General features: G+C 41.5%; 1 protein-coding gene across 3 annotated transcripts; it reads right to left on the bottom strand.

Moving 5' to 3' along the window:
• Positions 1-214: 214 nt before the first annotated feature.
• On the bottom strand, positions 215-9918 carry PAQR9 (progestin and adipoQ receptor family member 9). 3 transcript variants are annotated; one of them, XM_045503397.1, is made up of 2 exons: positions 9699-9918; positions 215-8812 (listed from the first exon to the last, which is right to left on the bottom strand). In XM_045503397.1, exon 2 carries the CDS (start codon positions 8656-8658, stop codon positions 7525-7527), a length of 1134 nt encoding a protein of 377 aa, XP_045359353.1. In that variant the 5' UTR covers positions 8659-8812; positions 9699-9918; the 3' UTR covers positions 215-7524. The 3 variants fall into 3 exon arrangements, with proteins under 3 accessions (XP_045359353.1, XP_045359355.1, XP_045359354.1); XM_045503399.1 differs by lacking the exon at positions 9699-9918 and adding an exon at positions 9196-9322; XM_045503398.1 differs by lacking the exon at positions 9699-9918 and adding an exon at positions 9114-9276.
• Positions 9919-21998: the final 12080 nt, after the last annotated feature.

Genomic DNA, 21998 nt, shown 5'->3' with positions numbered 1-21998 from the left:
TCATGAATTTTCTCTTTTCATTTAACTAAAATTGTAACAATATGCTAAGTGTGCTTCTTCAGGGCTTACATTAGAAACTTAAATTCTTTCCCTCTACCTGCTGATTTTTATAAAAAGGATGTTTTTTCCAGTTATGTGTATTAATATTATACACACTTACTATTAATTTAAGAATTATTTGTTTGCTGAAGGCATATAAATACAGTCCTCAACATTATGCTTACAAATAATTTATTCTTATTTCATACATTTGTTTTTCAGCAAAAAATACATAGTTATATTATTTTACAGAATTCCATGTTCAAGATCATAAAGGAACAATTGTCTCAGAAAACCCAAATCATAGCAAACTATACAAGAGAAATGAATCACAATTTTGTTAGCTACATGCACAGAATTGACCAAAGTGATATCTACTTTTATAGATTATTTTATCAGGTAATGTGGAATTATGATTAAATAATGCTTCTCTGGTAGAGTACATTAATGATTTCAAACCACACTGCAGTCCCTGTGTGGAAGTTCACACATCCTGAGAAGCCTCTCTACCTGGCTAAATACAGCTGTTTAGGATGTAGGTGATGGCTGGAGTCAGGTAGCCTAAGAAGAATTAATTTAGCAAGCAGTGGGATCTTTCAGTTTCTTCATACCTGCATTATCTTTTACTCCTTTCTCCCTCCATTATCACCATTAAATGAACTTAAAAAAAAAATACTGATATAAGAATGTCTCTATTTGGTCACTGTGAAATCTACCCTCTACCTCTGACCTGAGGGAAAAAAGGAGTATGATCTTCAATTAATGCCCTTTACTGCCAAAGGGAACCTGTTGGTTGTACATTCTTGTAAATCCGAGCACAGTAATCATATTTAAATCCTTGGTTTGGAAATGGATGAACCTAGTAAGGCAGATGGTTTGACAAGGCCTAAATACACACGGAATCCTTTTAGAAACCTTTTGTCTTCAAGGTTGAGGTTGTGGAACGCAAAGGCTTCCAGGGTGGTGGGAATGGCCTGGGAGAGGGCTGAAATGAGTTCAGAGCTACCACATGCTTTATGCAGATAAAAGAGCAGCCACGGGGTCGTCCCCAGCCCTGCAATGCAGACAGCCCTTGCCTGATGTGTGTAACGATGGCAGGGGGCTCTACGCTCCTTTTCCACTCCAAAGAAACGAGGAGCGTGTCAGGGCTGTACGTTTTCCTGGCTGCATCGTTAGCTGTGGTTATACCCTCATCAAAGTGAACTGTGCTTCATTCCTTTACTGCCTGGGTACTCAGTTGCTTACAATAATTTTGCTCATAGCCTCCATAAAAGAAAATCAACCTGGTAGAAAAGTAGATGTTCTGTGTTAAGCCTTGCTGGGAGAGTGAATTTAATGAAGTTTCTAACTAGAATTTTTAAAAGACTTTTAATTTAGCCTTGTTACACACCTATAACATATCTGACCTGTTTCCTTCTTTTTTAAAAAGTTTTTTTTTTTTACCTTTCTTTAAACTATACATTATTTACATTTTTAAAGACCTACTAGGTCTTTATCATTTGGGTAAGAGCTCAGGGTGATTAAACTTCCAAGACAAAAATGAGGCTTTCCAAAAAGCGCTGGTTCTCATCTATGTGCTAAGGCCTGTTTTTACAAACAAATTGCTATTATAAACTTTTAAAATATAAAATTAGAATACTTCTTTAAAATGTTTTCCTATTAATTTTCTTTTTTTTTTTTTTTTGCATCCAGCGTATTAAAAACAGATTATGCTTTCTAACTGGATGTGGAACTAAAAGAAAAAATGAAATTAATGTGTCCCTGTACTCCCCTCATCTAGAAACAAAGGTTTATTTACATGGTGTCCTTTCTCAATGTTGTGGTGAGCTGTGAGGAGGAGTAGGGCCATTTCTCCAGCATGGTTAAATAACCATCTGCAGACCCCTCCACTCCTCCTTGAGTGCTTATTGCATATTTTAGGTGGAGCTGTAAGGCATGAGAAAGGTGGCCTGCCCCTTTTACACATTCAAGAATAATTTTGCACATTCAAGAAATATTCCTTGAGGAATGCCATGTTTGGAATAGCTTTCAGAGATAGGTTAAGAACAAAAAATATTAAGGATCATGCATAACATTTAGATGCACAATACATTGGGGAACTTTTCCAAAGTTCAAATGAAAGGCTATTTTCCATTGAGTTAAATAGTAAATAAGTGATCATTTTGTTGCATATGTATTCAAAGCTTTCACATCCTGCCAGAGTTAACAGCCAAATGAGCATTCTTGGCCTCTGACCTATAAATAAATACTCTAATTCTGCAACTTGCTCACAGACTCTTAAGAAGCTGTTCTAAAAGAAAAAAGCCCACAAACTGGTTAGAAATCTGCAAACCAGAAACACAATACATTTGTCCTTTTAAAACAACAACAAAAATTTGCATTCAATTTTTAGAATAGTAACTAAGAAGAACTGACATCCATTTTCACAATTAAGAGAGAACTATTCATAGTATTGAAGAAGGAATAAAATCTTCACCAGGAAGGTGTGTGGCCTATCACATTGGAATACAGTAGTGCTCAGCTTAAACCAGTGAAAGCCTTCTTTTTTCAGTTTGTCTAGGCTTGTTTGCTTTTCGTCAGGCAATTTATGTCAGAGGATATTGGCAATCCTTTAAAGAGATGATTTGAAAGGTGATTTACAATTGGCTGGTGCTATCCCCTAATGCCTTTTTGCCTTACGTCCTAATTTTTATGGAAACAAATTAAGGACATTAAGCTAGGGGTAAGTGTACTACTCGAAATGTACCTTGGCACTGGTGCTCAGGTCAAAAGCTACAGGATGTGATTAGGCTGCCAAATAGAATTCCTTGCCTGTCCATTTGAGTGCTAACCCCATGCGAGTTCACATGCTTTTCTAGGGACAAAACTTAAAACTCAGGAGAAATTGTCCATAGTTGAACTTGCTGTCCCATTGTAACTCTTTGAGTCTAATCCTCCTTGTTCTCCCCATCTCATGCCTTCTTCCTATCTTTTCCACATCTGATACTTTTTCTTTATAATTTACTCTAGATCAATTTTTTTTCTAAGACTTGTTTTATAGATTACAACACAATGACCTTAAAAGAAGAAAAGGTTAAAGAACGTCAGTTAATCTTTGGAGATTTAAGCTCATACTTTTAAAACTTAAGTATGTTATCTATGAAATTCAGACACTTAATGACATCACACTCTAGGCACTTTGGATGAAACTTGCTTCATAATGACATGAATACTATTAACCACCCCAAAAGTGGTTGTGATTAGTATCTCTATTAGTACTGATGATAAAATTTCCAACCCTTTCTATGTACATATGCCTGCTATCCCTTCACCCGCAATGTAATTAAATTTTTAAATTATTTTTAATAATAAAATTCACATAGGCCTAGGAGCAGACAGAAAAAAAAAAAGAGAGAGAAAGGAAAGAAATTGATTCTGGGTAAGTTAGCATGTTAATTGAAATAAGATTCTATGCATTGCTCTTATGCTAACCGAAAGGAGAAAAGAACCAAACTGTAATAATACGGATGGATCCTTGACCAATGTCTTCTATGCAGTAGGTGCTCAATGATTATTAAAAGGATTACATGAACAAATGTGGAAATCAACTCAAAAGATACTGGCAGGGTAAAGTCAGCATGGTAGATGTTAATAGATGAAGAACAATCCAAGATGATAAAAACTACCTGGTAACATTCTGTTTAAGATTTTTATAATCTAAATTCAAGGATAACCACATCTCACTTCACTGTTTTACAATTATAAATTATATACCTGTATCCACATACATCTCCAATTAGTGTCTGTGTGCTTGGCCAGGCATCATAGCCATGCAAACTAGCAAAAAACACTCAGCTGAGCACACAGCCATCCCCACATTCTAATGCCAGTTTGAAAACTTCATTCTGTGCCTTGGTAGAACCTCGAAATGGAGATAATTCCTACTGTACCTGTCTCCTACTATAGCTTTGAGAAGATTAACCAAATAAAACTGAGAAGAGATTTGAAGGTAACAATCCCCGTTCTTTATTGCTGGGAGCCCTCAGATTCAGCACCAAATCAGAAAAAATAAAAATCACCTCCATCCCCCCAATTCTGCATTCTTAGAAATGATTCCCTTGAAGTGGCATGATGAATTAGGCTAAATGGTTTTTAACTGCAAGCACTTAAGGGTAGGATTTATGAATGGAAACATGTGAAGGCCACTCTGGCCAGCTCTGAAGCCCCATACTTTCTTCCCAGGCTATTTATAGAAAGTGTATGGCCAGTGGAAAAGATCACGTTTATTTTTACAAGCCAGTCATGACATGACCAAAAAACTCACTTCTCTCTGGGAAGGTCATCCCTTTCACCTGAGGGTGTAGCTGCAAGGACATGGAAGAAAGGAACCCCCTTTAGCCAACCCACTCAGCTGAGTCAGCCCGAGACCAGCCCCCAAGGTGACAGGCTCTGAAGTCAGACCCCCTCATTTCCCAGGCATGACTTTATGACGCTGCTCCTTGAGATGTCATCAAGATCATGACTAACAAGTAAAAATAAAATGTATTACATAATCTGCTTCAAAATTCCACTGGCAAAATAGGTTTTGCAGAGATAATGGAGTACATTCTTATTTATCATTTGTTCTACATTTCAAACAGCTGAACACAATAAAGCAAAACTGAATTCTAATGGATATGGCAAAATGGAGAATGTCAAAGATATTTTTTAAAGATATTTTATTCTGACTGCCGTGTTACCCCTGAAATATGTAATAATATACCTGGCTAGTTCCATGCAAATGGAAACTCAGTAAATATTTGCTGCTTCTAAAATATCATCATTCATCTGGACAGAAATCTGATATAATTTAGCAAATAACATACATAGTTTCACAAATCATCCCTGGTCCTTTATAGCATATATGGTATCTATTTGCAAATATGAAGTGAAGTCAAACCATTGTTTTCCACCAGAATGTCCTTTTATCAATGTTAGATGTGGTACATAAAAACTAAGATGGAATGAGGGAAAGCAAAGTGGAGGAAGGAAAAGGCAAAGGGAAGGAAAGTGAGTCCTCATTCACTCTGGGACATACGGGGTACTGAAAACTTTCAGGGGAAAACTGTGTCACCTTACTGGGCTCATGCATCATAATCACTTGAAAATGATATGGGTATAAATTTATCCTTAAGTGGCCTCTGTTTAAGGACAAAGACACAGGGCAAGAAGATAATTCTATTTGTAGACACAGAACATCTCCTACAAAAGTTTAAAATGACAAATATGGGGTTTATTTCTTGTTCTCAAACTCATGGACCCTTTTTAGAATCTGTCCCTTGAAAGTTCCATCTGAAAGGGGAGGTCCCATTTTACAAGGAAGCTACCAAACACTCTTCGACCTGTTTCTCTAGCTTCCACACTAACATTCTTTGGAGCTCTAGAAGAGACAGCAATGACATGCAAATAAGTTTGCATGTGGAAATATCCTGATTTCCACAACTGTCCTTGAATACATGCACTGAGTTAAGTTATAGCTGAGGAAAAACATCTGTGCTAGGCACAAATTCTCAGCCTCTATCACCTAAGGGGAACCTCCTTGCACTTTGCGTAAGATTGGACAGACACCCATCAGCAAATGTGCAAAGTGTATTTACAATCCCATTAAGAGGTTCTAAATTAAATATAGACATATATAAAGTTAACTTCTGTGTGCAGATTAACACACAAGAATACTGGTTACTCCAGGGAATTGTGCCAAGCCTCTCTGTTTACAAATACAGTAGAGATTAAAAGCATAAACAAAAACAGATCTTTTTAGGAGATCCAGCCTACCAGTGCTGAGGTAAGTGTTCATCTACCTTATGTGCTTGATCTAAATTATACTATGAAGTCAAGACTCCCCATTCAATGACTTATTTGGCTCTTAACCAAAAGAACTTATCAGGAAGTGTGATAAGTATTTAAATAAGCCACCTCAGTGGTTTTGTGTTAATCTAGAGTTGTTATCTCAAGTACAGGTTATTGTTTATGAGACATGTCTTAAATAACATCGGCCAATGTTGTTGTTAGGAAGGATCGCAGGAGCACATTCACTAATTTTTCAACGACTTAGGGCCACTGCCATTCATTTCCATAGTGGGGATCCAAATGAGACTTCAGGGTTTTAACTATGCAAAGTTAATGTTATTTAACTCAACATTTTCAATTACAACTCAAGTAATATGCTCCCGACTTCCATAATTTAACTGCCTCAGTTATTCCTGCATATTATGTTTTGAATTTCAAGCAAGGATAAATGGCATCGGTGTAGAACAGTTTCCTCTCACCTTCCCCCAATGGCCGCATTAAGAACCACAGCCACTTTAGCGGGTTGACTCCTTCTCTTAGAGAAGTCAAACGCTCTGCAGGTCCCGGTAAGCTACTTCCAGTCCTACCAAAAACTTAAAACCAACACCATCTTCCTTCTCTTCTGGGTGGAATGTTAGACCCTGATTTGCAGTAAAGTAAGAAAAGCTTATTCTTACTGCTCTCCCCATGCATGAAACTATGTTTGAGGACCGGTCCTTTGGGCATTCCTTCAAAAGGCACATTATTCTAGTGGCAATTTAAATAATTAGAGAAGGAAACAATAAAATCAAAAACAAAACAAAAAATAAGAAAGGTTTTGTGGAATACATTAAAGTAAATTGGAATCTGGGATGTATACAAACCACTGAGCTCCTCAACAATAGTTTAACCAGAGTCCCTAAGGTAGAATAATTCACAGTTGTATCATGACACACATACACCTTCAGAAAACACTGTTTAAAAAAGTAGTTGAGAATTCTCAAGCAGCTTGCCCTGATGTCCAGTTCAAGTGTATGCAATGCAGAAGGGCTGCAAAATTCAAAACTATGTAACAAAGACAATTCAGTGCATATCACAGGCTTTGATAAATCATGAAAAATCATTGTATATATTACTATTTAAATAACATCTGAGAAACATTTTGAGATAATTAACTTGTGTTCACATTCCATGCATTTTCTAGTAGGTTAAGCCCTGGGTTTGTGTCTTTGTGCCCGTTTCCTACAAAGCTCCATTCTTTTGACAAATCCAAGCATTCCTCAGATTGAAATGGAAGTACCCAACGATTTTGTCTACTTACCCTCTTTACTGCATACTTGACCTCACAAGGGCTACTTGTCATTACCACTGGCACAGAAAGTGACCGGAAAACCGAACCGTTTGGGGTTTTATTTGGGATTTTCCTCACTGCCTCTGGATGTCAGAGACACCACCAGAATTTTTCCAGGGGCAAGAACCAGTGACCCTCTCCCTCCTGCTGGAACCACCTCCCTCTTCAAAAGCCCCAAGTGCACTGAGACCCCCTTGTTGCATTGGATTTTTTTCCTGTGGTTTTGCAGCACCTTCCTCGAGCAAAGAAGGAAACACAACAAAACTTGAAAACAAACCAACAGTAGCAACAACAGAAACTCCAAACAAATAGGTGAGCAAACCAGCGGCCTCCTCCAAGGCGAAGGTTCACTTTTTACTGCAGAATTCCGAGTTGTTTAGGAACTTCTTGATGACCAGCCCCAGACAGACCACCAGCAGCAGCATGTAACCCACTGTGCCAGAAAAGGTGGGTGCAGCAGGCGGCGCCTTGAGGAATTGGCGCAGGCCCTCCTCCACATAGTACACCTGGTCATAGATGCTGAGAAAAGTGAATATGTGGAAGAGCTGGTGGCTGTGGCCAATGATGTCAAAGAGGCCTGGCTGGATGCGCTCGGGGATCTTGCTCACATTGAAGAAGGCGGCCACCACTAGCCAGAAGTAGCGACGATAGAAGTGCACGAAGAGCGTGGGGTTCTCACCGCGCAGGTCAAAGAGCCAGCTCTCGAGCATGATGGGGCAGGCCATGCTGAGCGGCATGACGAAGACAAAAGTGCGAAGCGCGAACGGGTAAGAGCACCAGTCTGTGCGGCTCTTGCAGCAGGCCACTGTGCAGGCCACAGCCAGCACGAAGGCCACGGGCAGCACGAGCGCGCGGTAGGCAGCAATGAGGCGTGTGCAGTCCACGTGCCAGCCCAGGCGCTGCTGCACATACGGTGTCATCACTCTGGCGTCCAACAAGCTCAGGCCCGGCAGCAGATAGTAGTAGTAGGCCACCGTGCTGCCAAAACCGTAGTAGCTGATGGACGCGTAGTCCAAGTAGAAGAAGGCAGCGCGCAGGCGCAGCGACAGGCAGCTGAACACGTGCGCCGTGCAGCTCATGGCGAAGGTCAGCAGCACGCCCGACGCGTAGCACCACAGCGGCAGCAGCCATGGGTGATGGAAGGGCACGTCCTGGCCGCTCAGGAAAAACAGGCGGCAGAACTTGCTCAGGAACAGCAGTAGCGGGATGAAGTGCGTCCAGAAGTTGAGCGTCTCGTTGGTAGGCTTCAGTACCGAGGCTAGGCACTCCTGCGCCGTACATGGCAGCCGCCGGTAGCCCGACAGGATGAAGCACTCCACGAAGTCGTCGGGCACCTCGTCCCAGCGCAGCAGCGGCTTGGCCGATGCTGGGGGGTCCCCGGAGGCGGAGGGATGGGGACGCGAGGCGGCCTCCGAAGCCGCCAAGGTTGTGGCAGGCGGGCCCTTTGTGCCTGCTCCCCGGGGTTGCAGGCGCCGCGGCATGGTGCCTGGGGCTTGGCTAGGTCGCGCACAGGCGACCTCTGGCGCCGGCTCCCGCGCGCTCGGCAGTCCCCGCCGGCCGCCGTCGGAGCCTTTGTGCACGCGCCGGGGGCGTCGCTGCCGATTCAAGAGAAGACCTTATTCTGAGCAGCCCTTCCTAAAAAAATAAATAAAAACAATAATCAGGTTATAAGCAGCGCACCGACTGGCAGGAGCCCGCGGGCTCGGCGGCGCCTTCGCCAGGCTCCCTGCTACGGGCTCGCGGTCGCCCGCGCTGCGGCAGCGGCGGCGGCGGCGGCGGCGGCGGCGGACTGCTGCGGCAGCGGCGGCGCTGCTGCGGTGACTGGGCATCGCGCGGTGCGGGCGCAGCCGCCGCCGCCGCCGCCGCCGCCCCCGGAGCGGGAGGCGGGGATGTGGGAGCCGAGGCGCTGGAAGGAGGGAGGGAGGGACAGGCGCACCGAGGGAGGGCGGGGGCCTCCCCGGCTAGTGTTTCGCAGCCGCCTCGGGGGATAGAGTTGTCCCCTGTCTCGAGTTCCGTACCATCCCCCTTCCTCGGGCCGCAGTAGCCCGAGCTAGCCCCTAAATGATTGATGTGGGGGCAAAGGCAGCGCCAGCGACTCGGCTGAGCGCACCAAGAGCCAGGGTCGACGCCCGGGTTCGAAACCCGACAGCCACTCCGGCGTTCCAGAGGACACTGGGGAGCAGTGTTCTCGGGGGGGGGGGAGGGGGGGCGGGGAGCTGGGGCCACGGGGTTGGGGGGAGGGTGCCTGGAGTTCCAGAGCCTAGGGTGGGCGGAGAGATGCGCTAACAGTAATCTTCGGAGGTGGCGGGGGTAGGGAGCTCCGGAAATCGGGGGCCTTTGAGACCATGTCTCGATCAGAGCCGTGTCACTGTCAGATACCTGAGACTGCCCCTCTCTTTTCTTGTATGTGGCGTGTGTGCGCGCGCGCTTGCGCGCGGGCGCGCGGGTCCCTTAATCTACACGATAAAAGCCTCAGTTTATTCCTTTTCGTCTAGCGGACTTATTCAGGTGCGTCACTAACCTCCTTTCCTTCGTCCGCATCCTGTCCAAACCAACCGTTCCTAAACCGGCCTCCGGTCGCGCTCACCAACCCTCCAGGGCCGTGGCTCACCCAACCTCGTGTTCTTGTGTCTTTAACTGGGAGTCTGGTTTGGAGCCAAAGTCCAACAACTCAGGGCGGGCTGCTCAAACTCCACGTTTTATTGAAAAATTTCAGATGAAGACCGGCCGATTCAGAAAGCCTCTAACCATCTGAAGCATTTATTGAACAAGGGTTCCCAAGCAGAGCTGTGCCCGAGTCAAGGGCTGATCATAGCATAGCGGAGGGTGTTGATGAGGCAGGACTTAAGAGAGGAGGTGCGTTCTAGCACGAAATGGAAAGAGAACTAAGACGAATTCGTAGAGACTGGCAGCGGGGGGGCTTGGAAAAAGCTGATGCATAATTAACCAGAAGTACCTGGCAGGCTAGGTTGGGTGGATGGAGGCCAGAAGAAAGGAAGTCTGAAGAATCGAAAGACGGTTGTGATGCACTGCGGTGTGAAAGAAAATTTGCCCTTGAGTTTTGTAAAAAGGGGCTTTAAAGCCTGTCTGCTGTAAAATGTTTACCATTTCACAGAAGTTTCTCTTAGTGATGCCCTGGGGGTGTGACTGAGTCTAACTTGAATCACTGACCTGCAATATAGTGTTATGGCAACAAGAGCTAATTTTAAAGGGACCACCCACTGTTCTAAGTGCTTTACGGTTTCAAATGTTTTAGGTGTTATTTTTCCCCCCTTTGCAGCCTGGGAAATGGAGGCACCACGACCGTAAATAACATGCCCAATTGGTAAAAGGGAGATTTGAACCCAGGCAATCTGCTTCTAGATCTCATGCACTTAAACCAGAACATCCAACGACTTGCTTTGCGCAAAGAAAACTAGGAGGGAAGGACAGTTTGATTTAGGAAAAGGCTTTCATTTTCATTTCATAAATGAAAGGCCACCTTCATGGTTACAGCAAATCCTTTAAGTAGGTCAAGGAAGATTTACTTAGTGGCTCAAGAAGAACTTAAATTATTTATAAGAATTATTTATAACAGATATTCAATGCTTTAAATTTCTAAAATTACTTAAAGGTATTAGAACATTCTCTATAGAAGTTTCAGCCTTCTCTCTTTTTAAAAAAATGTTTTCTGCTAGTAACTGACTTAGCAAACTCTTACACAACTAGGCTAAAGGTACATTTTGGTCTTGTACCTTTATTGAACAATCATCAATTCCTGATTAATGAATTTCAAATAAATGAGATTTTGCTGTAGTTACTCAACTAGTGTTTTGTTTTAGTATTTTTTATTTTTCCACTGTCTGTAGTCTTATTGTTTTAAAGCAAATTTAAATTTAAAACAATTTAAAGCAAATTTCCTTTAACATCTGGACTAAAGACCCATGCTAATTTGTAAAAGGGATTAAGATTTAGACATTTATAAATCAATCCTGGGATTATAATTCAATCCTGGGAATGACTAACTTGAATCTGGGGCAGAGTAGGAAAAATAATTTCATACTTTCTTTGTACTCCACAAACAACCTAAGCTGTTACCAATCTTTTAGTTGCATAATCAGCTCACTTAATTGGGGAAAATATAATAGTTCACACTGAGTGAAATAATGGAATTGACTATAAATGAATGTGTGAAAACTCTAGTTAGAGAAAATCATATTTATTTTATGCCTGAGAGTGGTGAGACTTGCTATAATAAACTATGATATTCACTAAAACACTCAGTTTTACAAAGTCAAAACATCTGAAACCTAACTTTCAGAAAGCCTTTATGATTTCTGCTTTTCTCTTTTCCCTTCCGTCTTCCACTCCACATGAGGCACAAGATGAACTGATGCAATGGACTGGTGTCATCAAAGCTCTTTGGTGCCAACCCAGACATCTGTCTTTGCTATACCTTGACAAAGTCAAGTAAAAAAGATCTAAGGAGTCAGCAAAACTGACCTAACTTACTAAAAAAACAAACCGAACCAAACCCAGTATAATGACTTTTCCGTAATTACTACCAATCTTTAGAAATAATTTTCCATAAGTTTTTTTTGAGATATCAAAATGTGTACCCCAAACCCTACCCAGGCTAGGTTTTGTGGTTTAACTCCAGTCAGCTAACTGCCTCTTGTCAGTGAGAACCACTCTCACACCCCATGGGCTTGGCTAAACAGATAGAAGCAGCCGGCTGACTGCCATTCCCTAAAGGTTCACTGGGAGATAAGGCATCTCTAAGGTAACCAGAACTGACTACCAAGTTCTTGATGAGAGGAATCACCAAGTATTAAATTGGAATGCCAGTGCCAGCGTTTAGAGGCAGAACCCAGCCAGTTCTCCCAACTGAAAGCTTGTCAAACCAAGACCACAAATGTTTTTTTGTAGTTCTGTAGAGGCTCTGTACATTTGGGTGCTGAGTGGTCCCCACTGCAGAATGCAATCATATACGGGAACTGTAGCAAACTGGACAAATGTTTTTTTCCCCATGTGGTTGCTTTGGTGATGTTTTTAGAGACCAATTTATAGGCTTATTTGTGTTTCTCTCTACAGTCATAAGATGAAGCATATATAAAAAATCCACAGCAAATTTGATGTTCCCTAGTAGGGACAGTGAGCTTTTTGTAAAGCCTGCAGAAAAAACAAAAACAAAAACAAAAAAACAACAACCATATGCTATGATATTTGCTAATTATATACCTGCTTTTGCAGGAAATATTTTTTTCCTAGTCTAATTTTTAACCCAAACTAATCAACTGACCAAACAAAACCCACTGTGGACCCAGTGCCCAGGATTCTGTATAAAAAGAACTCTGTAAAGTTCAGTCCCTCTCCTCATAATATACAGTCTAAACAAAGTGCTTCCCTTCCCTCAAATTGAAAATAGTCATAGTGTTGTCATCCAAACTCATCCAGGTCGGATACAGTCACTACCAGATTATAGAGTCTGAACTTCCTAATGGTGGAAAACCTTCTGGCAGTGGCATCAGATGTAACTATGGCAACCTTGGAAGAAAAGTGCAATCTGCAGGCCAGGCAGAAGTCTGGAAGCTAGAGTGAGAGTGGTGGGGACACTGAGTTCTTATCTGGCACTATTCCTGCCTATTCACTGACATGGTGACAAAGTTCTCTTTTGAAGAAAAGCGTTGGGAGACTTGTAGAGGGTGTGTTTCCCCTTTGAGCTTCTATGCAGGGAATGACAACTCCATACTCCCCTTTCTCCCACAAGTTCACCTGTTCTGTATTACTGGTCTCCAAAGTGGGATGCCCAAGAAGACTGACTAAGGTGAAGAATAAAATATTACAACTTCTGTTTCAAAATCCTTTTCAATGTCTCTACTCTGTGAAGGTTTATGATATACTTACTATGCCGTACATGGAAGTGATTTGTAAATAACATGTTGGGGCAGGTGGACAAGTCAAGACACTTTGGCTGATAAGGGTACGCCATCCATGCTATTGACCCCACACTGTAGAGTCCATGCCTCTTGTTTGTCTAACTTGCTTCCATCCATTCTCCCAGGTCTAGGATGGACTCCCTTTTCTTGCCTCTCAGGTCACTGGAAAAGGTGTTTGGAGGTCCTCATCTGTCACCCAGTAGCCCCTAAGCTGTGAACAGACCTACCCAAGCTTTCATTCAGCCCTCCCACAGCTTCCCTAAGCTAGGATGGCAGTCTCCATTTGAGGGTTATTTCTCCCAATTCTGCCCTTCCTCTTTCCTTGTCTTTCTAAAAGGCATTATATTTACACGTTCTATTCATCCAAATTCAGAGTTATCCTTTGGGTAGGAGACTAACATAGGCTGTTGGCTTGCTTTTGATAGGGCCTTTTAGGTAGCATTCATTAATTTAACCTTAGAAGCAGTTATACAAGTGTGTAAGATAGATCATTGAGTTCCTGCTCCTAATAATTTATGAACAGTTTTCTTTGGAACACAGTGCTTTGCACATGCTAAGCACACACCACATATTTGTAGGTGGAGAAATTATTGTCAGTACTGTAAGCCTTTAAAAGGTTAGAATTTAGAATCCTAGAATCTTAGAATAGGGATGTCACATATCCTTGTGAGTCATCTAGTCCAACTGTCTTCCCATTTATAATAGTCTGAATACAGTATTCATATTATCTTTAAAATTTTCAGAATACACTTTGCAAGGTGAGTATGAACTACTTCCATTTTCAGACAAGAACCGAGAGGCTCAGAGATGTTCAGCAGCTGGGTAGCAAAGCCAGAGTTAAACTTTACTAATTCCAAACTCCCCACTCTTTCCTTTACAGGGCACCTCTTCCTGAGTGGTTATTGTATAGCTAGGCTTGAACGTCTCCAGTAAAGGTGACTTATTATTTCATATAGTCTCTCCTTCTACTTTCAGTTTTTTAACTTGTTTGAAAACTTTGCAAATAATTAAATGAGCACAACTGATGAGAATAAAGCACAGTTGTATTGTGGCTCAAAGCTCAACCATAATTATTATTGAATGTGGTTACCAATTGGATCTGGTTAGAAAGTCCCTGAAAAGAATGATGCCAAATAAAGCATGTGTGCATGCACTGTGTGACAGCTGGATATTGATCAGGCATGGCTGGAAGGTACTTTTCATATAAAGAGCATTTTCCTGTAAACAAATAACATCTGATGTTACCAGGGGGCTTGCCATACCCTAGATCTCTGCAAAGAGGCAAATAGCCAGTTCCATGATTCATAGATGATCCCTGAATTTAGCACAATATTATTGATTACAGCAATATATTAATATGGAAAGGAAAATATTCTGCTGTATTACTGCATACTTAACATCAAAGAGAAAGCATCTCAATCATTGGCCTCTGGGCCTTGAGCTCACCTCCCATTAGTTCCATTTTGGTTTTGTTCCTCTTAAAAACTAAAACAAAATTTTTATTGAGGTATAACTGGCATTAGTTTCAGGTGTAAAATATAATGATTTGTTATTTGTACATATTGGGAAATAAATCTTCTTAACATTTGTCATCATATATAGTTATAACATTTTTTTTCTTGTGATGAGGACTTTTAAGATTGACTCTCTTAGAAACTTGCAGATATGCAATACAGTATTAACTATAGTTACCATACTGCATATTACATCCCCATGACTTATTTATTTTATAACTGAAAGTTTGTACCTTGGACCCTCTTTACCCATTTTGCCCACCCTCTACCTCCTGGCTCTGTCAACCACCAATTCGTTCTTTGTATCTGTGAGCTTGGTTTTTGTTTGGTTTGTTTTGGTGTCAAATTCCACATATAAGTGAGGGCTTATCCTATTTGCCTTCCTCTGTCTGACTTATTTCACTCATCATCATGCCCTTAAGTTCTATCCATCTTGTTGTAAATGGCAAGATTTCATTCTTTTTTATGACTGAAGAGTATTTCATATATATATATATATATATATATATATATACCACATTTTATTTATCCATTCATCTGTCAGTGGACACTTAGGTTATTCACATGTCTTGGTTATTGTCCATAATGCTGCAATGAATATGGGAGTGCAGGTAACTTTTCAGGTTAGTGTTTTTGTTTTCTTCAGATAAATATGCAGAAATGGAATTGCTGAAACATACGGCATTTCTATTTTTAATTTTTTTTTAATTTTATTTATTTATTTATTTGTTTGGTTTTTTATTTGTTTATTTATTTTAATTTACATCCAAATTAGTTAGCATATAGTGCAACACTGATTGCAGGGGTAGATTCTTTAATGCCCCTTACCCATTTAGCCCATTCCCCCTCCTACACCCCCGCCTGTAACCCTCTGTTTGTTCTCCCTGTTTAAGAGTCTCTTCTATTTTGTCCCCCTCCCTGTTTTTATATTATTTTTGCTTCCTTTCCCTTATGTTCATCTGTTCTGTGTCTTAAAGTCCTCATATGAGTGAAGTTATATGATGTTTGTCTTTCTCTGACTAATTTTGCTTAGCATAATACCCTTTAGTTCCATCCACGTAGTTGCAAATGGCAAGATTTAATTCTTTTTGATTGCTAAGTAGTATTCCATTGTGTGTATGTGTGTGTGTGTGTGTGTGTGTGTGTATATATATATATATATATATGTATATATATATATATATATATATATATACACATATATATATATATATATATATATATACCATATCTTCTTTATCCATTCATCCATTGATGGACATTTGGGCTCTTTCCATACTTTAGCTATTGTGGATAGTGCTGCTATAAACATTGGGGTGCATGTGTCCCTTCAAAACAGCATACCTGTATCCCTTGAATAAATACCTAGTAGTGCAATTGCTGGGTCATAGTGTAGTTCTATTTTTAGTTTTTTGAGGAACCTCCATACTGTTTTCCACAGTGGCTGCACCAGCTTGCATTCCCATCTATTTTTAATTTTTTGAGGAACTTCCATATAGTTTTCCATAGTGGTTGTACCAATTTACATTCCCACCAACAGAACGTAAGCGTTGCTTTTTCTCCCAACGTCACCATTATTTGTTATTTCTTATCTTTTTGATAACAGGTGTGAGATAATATCTCATTGTGGTTTTGATTTGCATTTCCCTGATGATGAGTGATGTTGATATCTTTTCATATACATGTACATTTAGTTTTTTAATGTAATGATTTTTATTTTCTTTGAGGTATAATTTCTTTTTGTTGAAAATATGTATCAGCATAATTTTCCAGGTGCCAAACACTAAACTGATTGAAGGATATCATACATATATATATATATATGATATATATATCTAGAGAGAGAGAGAGAGAGAGAGAGGAGAAAGGGAGATCATATATATGATATATATCAGATATATATCATATATATACAGAGAGAGAGAAATAATTTCAGTGATCTTATGTCCATTCTTGTACCTCAGTCATGTGAAAACCACAAGAATTAAACTATGTGGGTCCACTTATAGGTGGGTTTTTTGGATACAGTTCAGAACTGTGAATGCATTTCTCTTACGATTTTCTTAATAACATTTTCTTTTCTTTAGCTTACTTTATTATAAGAATACAATATATAATATGGAGTTATCAATAGATTCTTTTCAGCACACTTAATTTATTTCTAAAAAGTGAACAAGGAGCATTTTCTAGGAACATGGTTATTCTCATGGTCACCCATTGGCACATTTCCTTTGAGCCTTGTGTTCTGAGAGTTCCATGGTCAAAATGCATTAGTTTTGTTTTATTCTTGATCCCTGCCTGGCTCCTCCAACCTCCATCCTTCCTCCCAAGAGTCTCAATTCTGTATTTTCACACACACTTAGCTCACTGTCTAGAGAGACTTCCCAGTACTGCATAAGGATTATTGAATACATCTACAGTGAGCATTCTGGAGACACTCCTGAATATATATTTAACCAGCAGTAATAAACATCACCTATGTACAAAGCTGGTACTAGATGCACAGGGCATGGAAGAGCAGAGGAGCAAGTTGGAGCACAACAAAGGGAAATCAGAATCATCCCTGCTTTCAGTTACTTGGGAAGTATGTCTGCAATGTTTTAATGCAACCATTTTGTGATTGCTTATTTAATGTAACCATTTTGAAACAAGGAACATTTCAAAGCTGTTTCAAACACCATTAAGCTTTCAGTGTTTTTACTTCTGAGTAATGTGTTAGACAGACACCTGCACCCCAGCCTTGATCCCAATCCCACAGAGGTCAGGGCTGGAGGGAGGGTTAGGCACCATCTGGCAAGCAAACCATGTAAAACTAAGAGTCTTGGGTCAACCACACTTGTTCATCTCAAAGAGAACTGTCGATCCTGCATTATTTGTTGTCTGTCCCTTGGCTTGCATCACACTTTCCTGATTTCTTCTTTACCATAACAATGCCCGTGATCTTTTACTTTTAATTAACAAAAAGGTTTGAGTGCTGGATAGAATGGAACTTCTTTTGTTTTCCATTTTAAATCATATGAATGGCTACTCATGTATTTTGAAGGCTTCCTGATTATACTGACCTTGTTTAATTGGGTCTATGTTGGGAAGGAAGTGGAGTGGGAATGGAATGGCTCTGCGGGCTACAATTCTATCTCATATTCCCACCTCCAGACTGCATTGGAAAGTCTCAAATTAACATTTCTAATAGGTCCTTCAGCAATGTATAAACATTTTATCTCTTGTCCTCAAACTTCATTGTAATAGCCACTTAGGGGAGACAGGCTAATCCGGGGCTAGCAGATGTCAACACAATACAACACAACACTTTTTTTTCTCAAATAGTTAAGAAAAATTAAAACAACATCGAGTATAATCAGATATGGGCTTGTCAAACAATAGATTTGTAAAACATTCTATAAACAATTTAGAAATAAAGTAGAAAATGAATGTCTCCCATAAGGGAGTTAGAGATGGAAGAAGGGGTGAAGAAAGTCTATTTTACTTGTTTGTTTTTTATGTAATTTAAAGAATATTCGTGACTTACACTTATGCCAAGGCTCTTTTGACTTTGCTGTGCAAAATGTCTTGCCTCAAGGAAGACAGGAATGATACAAATTCTGTAAAGGCAGGAATAAAAAGAGGGGAGGGAGGAGAGAATTTCTCTGTCTGAGATGGGCATGGAAAGAGCCAGCTTTAATTTCCAAATTGGAATGGTATTTTCTTTAGGTCTGATGTGGTTCTTAAATTCTGCATCAGCCTCATTGTTGATGGCAGAAAATCATCACCGCAACAGGAGATGAAGTGCCCAGTGAAAGAGCTGCTCCCAAATCCTATCCCATGTAGTTGTGGTTAGTTCACATAACCAAGGGATTTTTATTCTAAATCATTAATCTTTTAAGACTGAGGTTGCTAGTTATCATTCTCCCTTATGATACCCTTTCTCCTCTCCAACTTGACCAGCCTTCCTGCTGTTCCTCTAAGTCCCAAGCATGTACCAGTGGGAGAGGCTCCGTGTGGCTTCTCTGCACAACAATGACCTGGCTTGGGGGGCAGGGAGGTCTGAGAAGCAGCCCATGATCTGGCTCCCATGTTCTAAGCCTGGGCATGGACCGTTTGCTCAGAAGAAGAGGTGTCTTTTCCTGATTCACTGGTGGGCTGACACCTGCCCCTGGGCCCTTGCACTTGTTTCTTTCTGCCTGCCTCTGCCTCAAATGCTTCCCACCCTGACACTCTCCATTCAGTTCTCTGTTCAACATCACCACTTCTCAGAAAACTCTGTCACCCATCGTATCTAAAATGACACCCTCCTCATCACTCTCTGCCTCCTCACCGTGCTTTATTTTCTTCATATTTTATTATTGGACATTATATAATATATGGCATAATATATACTTCTTCATTTTTTTCTTCCCTACTGAAATATGAGCTCTGTGAGGGCAGGGGCTTTGGTCACTGCTCTATCCCCAGTCCTATCAGAGTGCCTGGCACACAGTAGGCACTTAATAAACATTTGTGGAATGTTTAAAAAAATACCCATCCCCAAGGCTTTCTAAGCCCAGCGTTAGGCTCAACTCCGAATATTTGTATTGACCCTGCTCAGGCAGAATCTTCTCCAATTAACTGGCCTCCACAACCTAGAAAAGCTAAACCAAAAATAGAAAACACAAAAGCTGTTGGCTGTGAACTTCAGTGACCAGGGCAGTGGTTTCTGCACTTCAGAATCAATCACCCAGGGATCTTAAACAACAAAACAACACCAAAAAGTGACACATAGCGCCCCACCCCCCCACCCCCACTCAGCTGAGCTTCTAGAAGTTTGACTTGGTGGACGAGTAATTTATTGGTAAAGAAACAACATATAACATGGGCTATTATGATAGGAAAGATTTACAATGCTTTGAATTTTAAAGGTCAATTCTAACAAAGTAGTTTCTATCAAAGAGAATTCCTCAAATCTCTTCTATTAATAGCATCATTTAGCACCCCTGCAGCTCAGCAGAGACTGCTTGGGACTCTGTCTCACCATGGTTTCACCTTAACTGAGAGCGAAGCAAATGTCAGTGTGGATATAGTGCCGTAGAGGTATAAAAAATTTACACCCTCTTTGGCTACGGCTTAAGCTTTTAGAACCAAACGGATCCTCCTCCTGAAAGTCTGGTTTAAAAATACTTGGAGTTTTGCAAATGTCATAAGAGCTTTTGAGACTGCCGCACACAAATTTCTGACCCACCACTGAGAGCACGGCCAAGCAGGCAGCTGCAGAGAGGAACAGGTTTACACCAAAGCCCCATCCCCAGCCCCGGCACTGGCACCCAGGTGACCTGTCTCACTGGCACACACATGGCCCCACAGCCAGCTCCCTTTGGGAAGAACAGGGGCAGCAGTCAAGCTTTGCTGCCTGCCGTCTGGTTTGTTGAGCACCTTGTCCATGGGCCCTCTTCTGGACAGGGCAGCTCCTGCAGGGGCCAAGTGCCCTGACAGCCTCCTGCGGAGATTGAGGCTAACAGCCCAGCTCTGGCTGCAGAAGGAAAACAACTCTGGGACATCAGTGCACGAGAGGTGGATGAGGATTGGAGTTCAACATTAATCCCTGATGAGTTGAAGCTGAACTTGAAATGCCTTCCAGCTTGACTGAGGTTGGCTTTCATTTCATCTGATGTGCTTAATAAGACACTGAGGAAACTTAGGAAAGTATAGCCTTGTATTTTCAAGAGGGGTGATTATATATTTGTATACGATGGCCCAGGAAGGTTGCACCTGGTGATAGCTCCTGGGAAAGGAACAGTTTTGTACCCTATTGCCTGACATTTTCAGGGGGAGGGGGATTCCTATTGTAATGCTTCTTCTCGTTTGTATTCTGTATGTTTTCTTCGATGACAGAGCCTGTGATGATGCTATTACTTAGCCCTGAGTGCAAATAACACAGCTGCCTGTACTTCTTCCTTCCAAACCCCTTTCTGCAATTTAAGAGTCTGTCCCAAGAGGACTTCCTCACTGCTAATCCTGCACCCGGGTGGTGCCAGTAACATTTCCACCAGGACTTTCCCCCACTTATATGGGAAACTATTTATATTCCAGGGCTTAAAATTGCCAGCTAAGAGCGCCCTGTCAGAAAGGATTCTCTTTCGAAATGTGTAAGGAGTCCTGTGTTTGTTTCTTCATGTGACAGCTGGGGAAAATTCGACTGTGGTGACCACCCTTGGCCCTTTCTCCTCTTCTCCCCAGTGCTTGGATAGCTGCTTGGAATCGTGCATCTACGACAATCTACGGTGGTCTCAGGGGTGAAATGGGAAAGACGGGCCTTTGGAGACCCTTTTGGCCATTTTCCTAGCCCCTTCTTTTCCTTCCTACTGGGCAGCTTTTTAAGCCCAGCTCCCTCATTTTACAGATGAGGAAACCAGAGCCTAGAGAAATGGAGTCTTGCGCAAGTCCACACAGCTAGGTTTCGGACTCTCAGCCCTGTCTGTGCTTTCTCTGACACTACTTCGGGTACACACCGTGAGGTGGTTGAGAGACCCCTGGTTTTCGAGTCAGATGGGCCTGAGAGCTTGAAGTCCGACTTTATCATGGATCAGCAGTGTGAGCTTGGACGAGCTGTTTAACCTCTCTGATTTGCAAACGGAAACCATAATGCTTTCCTGCAAGGTTGTTGTGAAGATTGATGTATAAAAAGTGCTAGATACAAACAGATGTGCCAATAGAAGGTAGTTGTTAGTGTTATCCCTATCCCCCCTGCCTTACTCAAAAGAAAATCAAACCCAGCTACGAAATTACACAACACTGGCTTAAGATAGTACAGCTTTCAAGGATATTTATCTTTTAGTAGAGATCCTTGAAAATGAAAAGCCATTGAGATACATAGCAATGAACTTTAGTAATAGGACATTTGGGCACAATGCAGCTACATGCAGTGTGTTGGATAAGTGATACAGGAACAGCTCCACTGAAGATGCTGGGAAGCAGCCCATGTGAGGAGGACACAAGAGGTGTGGAGACAGACGTGATGGTGTTCCAGGAAGGCAGCCTCAGGGGAGGTAGCCAAATGCAGGTAATGCTACCTAATTAGACTGATGAGGGACAGAGTACAGCAACCAGAAACCCAGAGGAGTTGAGATGCATGCTCTAGGTCTGAGTAGCTGACATCAGGGTGATCTGTTAGGAGGTGGTGGGGTCTCAGAACCTGGTCTTCTGTTCAGGATCTGGAGAGGTTGGAGGTGGGACAGACGAGCAAATCCTAACATGCAGACAACTGCTTCTGCTCTTCCCCTTTAAGCCTGGCCTGAATAGCTTGTGTCTATTGATATCTCAGTTGCCATTCATTCTAATTTGCATAAAAGAATGGTTGTTGTTGTTTTTTAAATAGAGAATTCTAGGGAAAAAACTAATTAAATTCTAAGTCATTGGCAA

Source organism: Leopardus geoffroyi, chromosome C2 (assembly GCF_018350155.1).
Source record: "Leopardus geoffroyi isolate Oge1 chromosome C2, O.geoffroyi_Oge1_pat1.0, whole genome shotgun sequence".
In the NCBI taxonomy this organism is placed as follows: Eukaryota; Metazoa; Chordata; class Mammalia; order Carnivora; family Felidae; genus Leopardus; species Leopardus geoffroyi.
The sequence above is the reverse complement of the archived record's forward strand: the minus strand, read 5'-3'. Positions and strand labels throughout refer to the sequence as shown.